Source organism: Rhinoderma darwinii, chromosome 2, assembly GCF_050947455.1.
Source record: "Rhinoderma darwinii isolate aRhiDar2 chromosome 2, aRhiDar2.hap1, whole genome shotgun sequence".
Lineage (NCBI taxonomy): Eukaryota > Metazoa > Chordata > Amphibia > Anura > Rhinodermatidae > Rhinoderma > Rhinoderma darwinii.
Window position 1 is genome coordinate 185,384,233 of NC_134688.1, and position 2,815 is coordinate 185,387,047.

General features: G+C 51.8%; 1 protein-coding gene across 1 annotated transcript; it reads right to left on the reverse strand.

Annotated features, from left to right (window-relative positions):
• Nucleotides 1–912: 912 nt before the first annotated feature.
• Nucleotides 913–1,940, reverse strand: LOC142740889 (uncharacterized). The gene is made up of 2 exons (XM_075850312.1): nucleotides 1,815–1,940; nucleotides 913–1,699 (listed from the first exon to the last, which is right to left on the reverse strand). The coding sequence occupies exons 1-2, from the start codon at nucleotides 1,913–1,915 to the stop codon at nucleotides 1,036–1,038; spliced, it is 765 nt and encodes a 254-aa protein (XP_075706427.1). The 5' UTR covers nucleotides 1,916–1,940; the 3' UTR covers nucleotides 913–1,035.
• Between the last annotated feature and the right edge of the window lie 875 nt (nucleotides 1,941–2,815).

The window sequence follows — 2,815 nt, forward strand, 5'->3', positions numbered from 1 at the left end:
ATCGTGGCAGATGAGGGGTTTGCACTCACAAGGCAAGTCATGCGTCCCTTTGCAAGAAGGGGCTTGGATGACCGTAGGCGCATGTTCAATCTCCGCCTGGGCAGAGCTCGGCGATGTGTGGAATGTGCCTTTGGCATTATGTCGAACAGGTGGCGTGTCTTTCTGTCAACAATGCAATTGTCCATGCATAATGTCACACGTGTTATCCAAGCGGGTGTAGTTCTGCATAACTTCTGCCGCATTAATGATGCAAACTTTGATGCTGACTATATCCTAACACATGCAGACACCACTGACAATGTCCCGGTGATTCCTCTCGGCCGATCTGTCTCCTCCGGCCTTCGAGTTCGTGATACTTTGGCGGCATATTTTGAGTGCCCATCTGGACCAGCACCGTGGGGGGCTGATGACCTGTGAAGGGGTGAATGTTCTTTTGACGCTTCACTACCCACCTGAGATGTGGGCATTTTTTGTTTTGATTATTTTGGGGGTTGGGGTTGGGGTAGGGACTCGCAAAACATGAGGACCCTTGACGCGGGTTGCGAGCTTATATCTCTCGGGGTTTGAGCAGGACTTTACACAGTTGCCGACTTACTTTGCCCATATATCCTGTTGTGCGGACTCCAGTTAGGGAAGTCCAATTGCAAGTGTACTTATTTTGCTTCAGGGCCCATGGCAGGACCTAAACTTTGCAATCCCTTTCAAGCCATGTCAAACCCCGAGAGATTAACTAAAACCTCATATCACATGTCCATGCATTGGTCCAAAAGGCCAGAAGTGTGTGAGAGTGTAGGCTAAGGAAATGTGTGGCAAACCTTGTGTTGTGTGGTCTAAATGATTAATAAAACGAAATCAAACCATTAACCATAATTTTTTTTATTTAGGGATTCGGACCAATCCCAAATTTTGGGGACAAAAACTTAGACACCAACATGGTGTAACGAAATACAAAATAAAAACATGATCCCACAACATACGTGGCCAGGCCTGCACCACACACAACAGTGCCGTCCAAATATATTGGCACCAACACACTCAGAGGTGTTGGTATAGTTGTCCTGGGGAGGCATATGCCTGCATTTCAGCACCACTATGCTGGACCTGGAGCTGGGTAGGTTGTTCCTGGCCAGCATAGTGGTGCTGATGTGGTGGGTGGAATGTGGGCCCTGCGAAGTGGGGAGCCATAGGGCGCATGTATGGATGCGGACGGGCCATCTGGGGAACAGGGTGGAATTGGCCAGGCACCTGGGCCGTGGGTGGCGGCATGTAATTATTTCGCCACTGCTCTATTGCCGTGAAACACATATGGGGATTGTGTGGCGGTCTGCAAGCGTCGATCAATGTGACGATCGACGCCTGCAGACGGCCCATAAGGTCCATCGGCACCAGGCGTAGGAGGGGGACAATGCTGCGGCCGAAGGCATCATTGCCATCCTCCTCTGCGGCTCGCCTCAGATAGTCCAGTACCCGCGTATCCACCTGGGCAGATGTGGAGGGCTGTGGGGCACGAACACGCCGACTGCGGGCTCGCACGGGCCGCTCCTGGGCTGGAGAGGCAACCGGCCGTTCTGACTGGCCTGGTGCGGGCTCCTGGGGTGTCGGCTCGGGGCTGGGTGGCAGGATATTGGGAGCAGGGGGTTCGGCCACAGACTCCCCCACGTCAGTCTCCTCTGCTGTGTCCTCCAAATTGTCGGTGGTTCTACAAGGAGCAAAAAAAGTATGAGTACAATATCTAACATTGCCCACAACAACACGTTGGCAGACAGGACCTGGGCAAACACACATTACACTCATGCAACGACATAAATGCTTACGTGCGCATATCCATGATGTCCTTCAGGAACATCAGCTGCTTAGTATAAATGTAGGGCCGTTTGCGAGATGCCCCATCTCCGCTGCGTCCCTTGTCACCCATCTCTCGCCTGAATTGATCACGGCAGCTCCGCCACCGTGTCTTGATATCTTGGACTGGTGGATGTAACAAAAACATAACACGCCATCAGAACTATCACCTCTCACTACAAAATGAAGGGCCCTGCAATGGCAATGCGGTGGGACGTGGGGAAGCACCTGCTCCACCAAAGTTTCTCGTGCTAATGAGCGCAATACACATACAGGGCCCAGGTTTTCGATAGGCATGACAGGCATTGACAGAAAATGCCAGGTACTCACCCAACCGAGTGCGGTCACGGGTTCGGCCAGTCTCCCACTCTTGCCCAAAGAGGTTTTTGGCCACCAACTCCCATGCGTCCTCCTTCACCGTCCTGTTATGATACTCCTCACATCTGGTATCCCATATCGCTGGATGCTCCTGGACAAAAAGTATGAGGCGCTCCACATCCATCCCGCGCGGCATGGCTGTAGTATATGGCTGTGAAACGCTCCAAACTATCCGCACACAACTCTCCTGGCACTGGCTAGACTTGCCCCCTCGCACTTGAAAGGCAGGCACTTCCTGGTTTGGAGTAGCTTTGTGTAGCTTTATAGACTAATTAGAATGGACATAACAGCTCTTGCGTGTTTTTCGCGCATGCAACGCAGGACCGTCCGTGTGGCATGCGTTGTTTTCACGCACCCATTGAAGTCAATGGGTGAGTGTTGCGTGAAAAACGCAAGAATATAGAACATGTCGTGAGTTTTACGCAACGCACTCACGCAGCGCAAAATACACGCATCGTCTAAACAGCCCCATAGACTATTATAGGTGCGTACGACACGCGTGAAAAGCACGCGCGTCGCACGCGCGTATAATACGCTCGTGTAAATGAGGCCTTATTCCCAAAGTACCTCAACTTCTTAACGGCATAGTAGACCA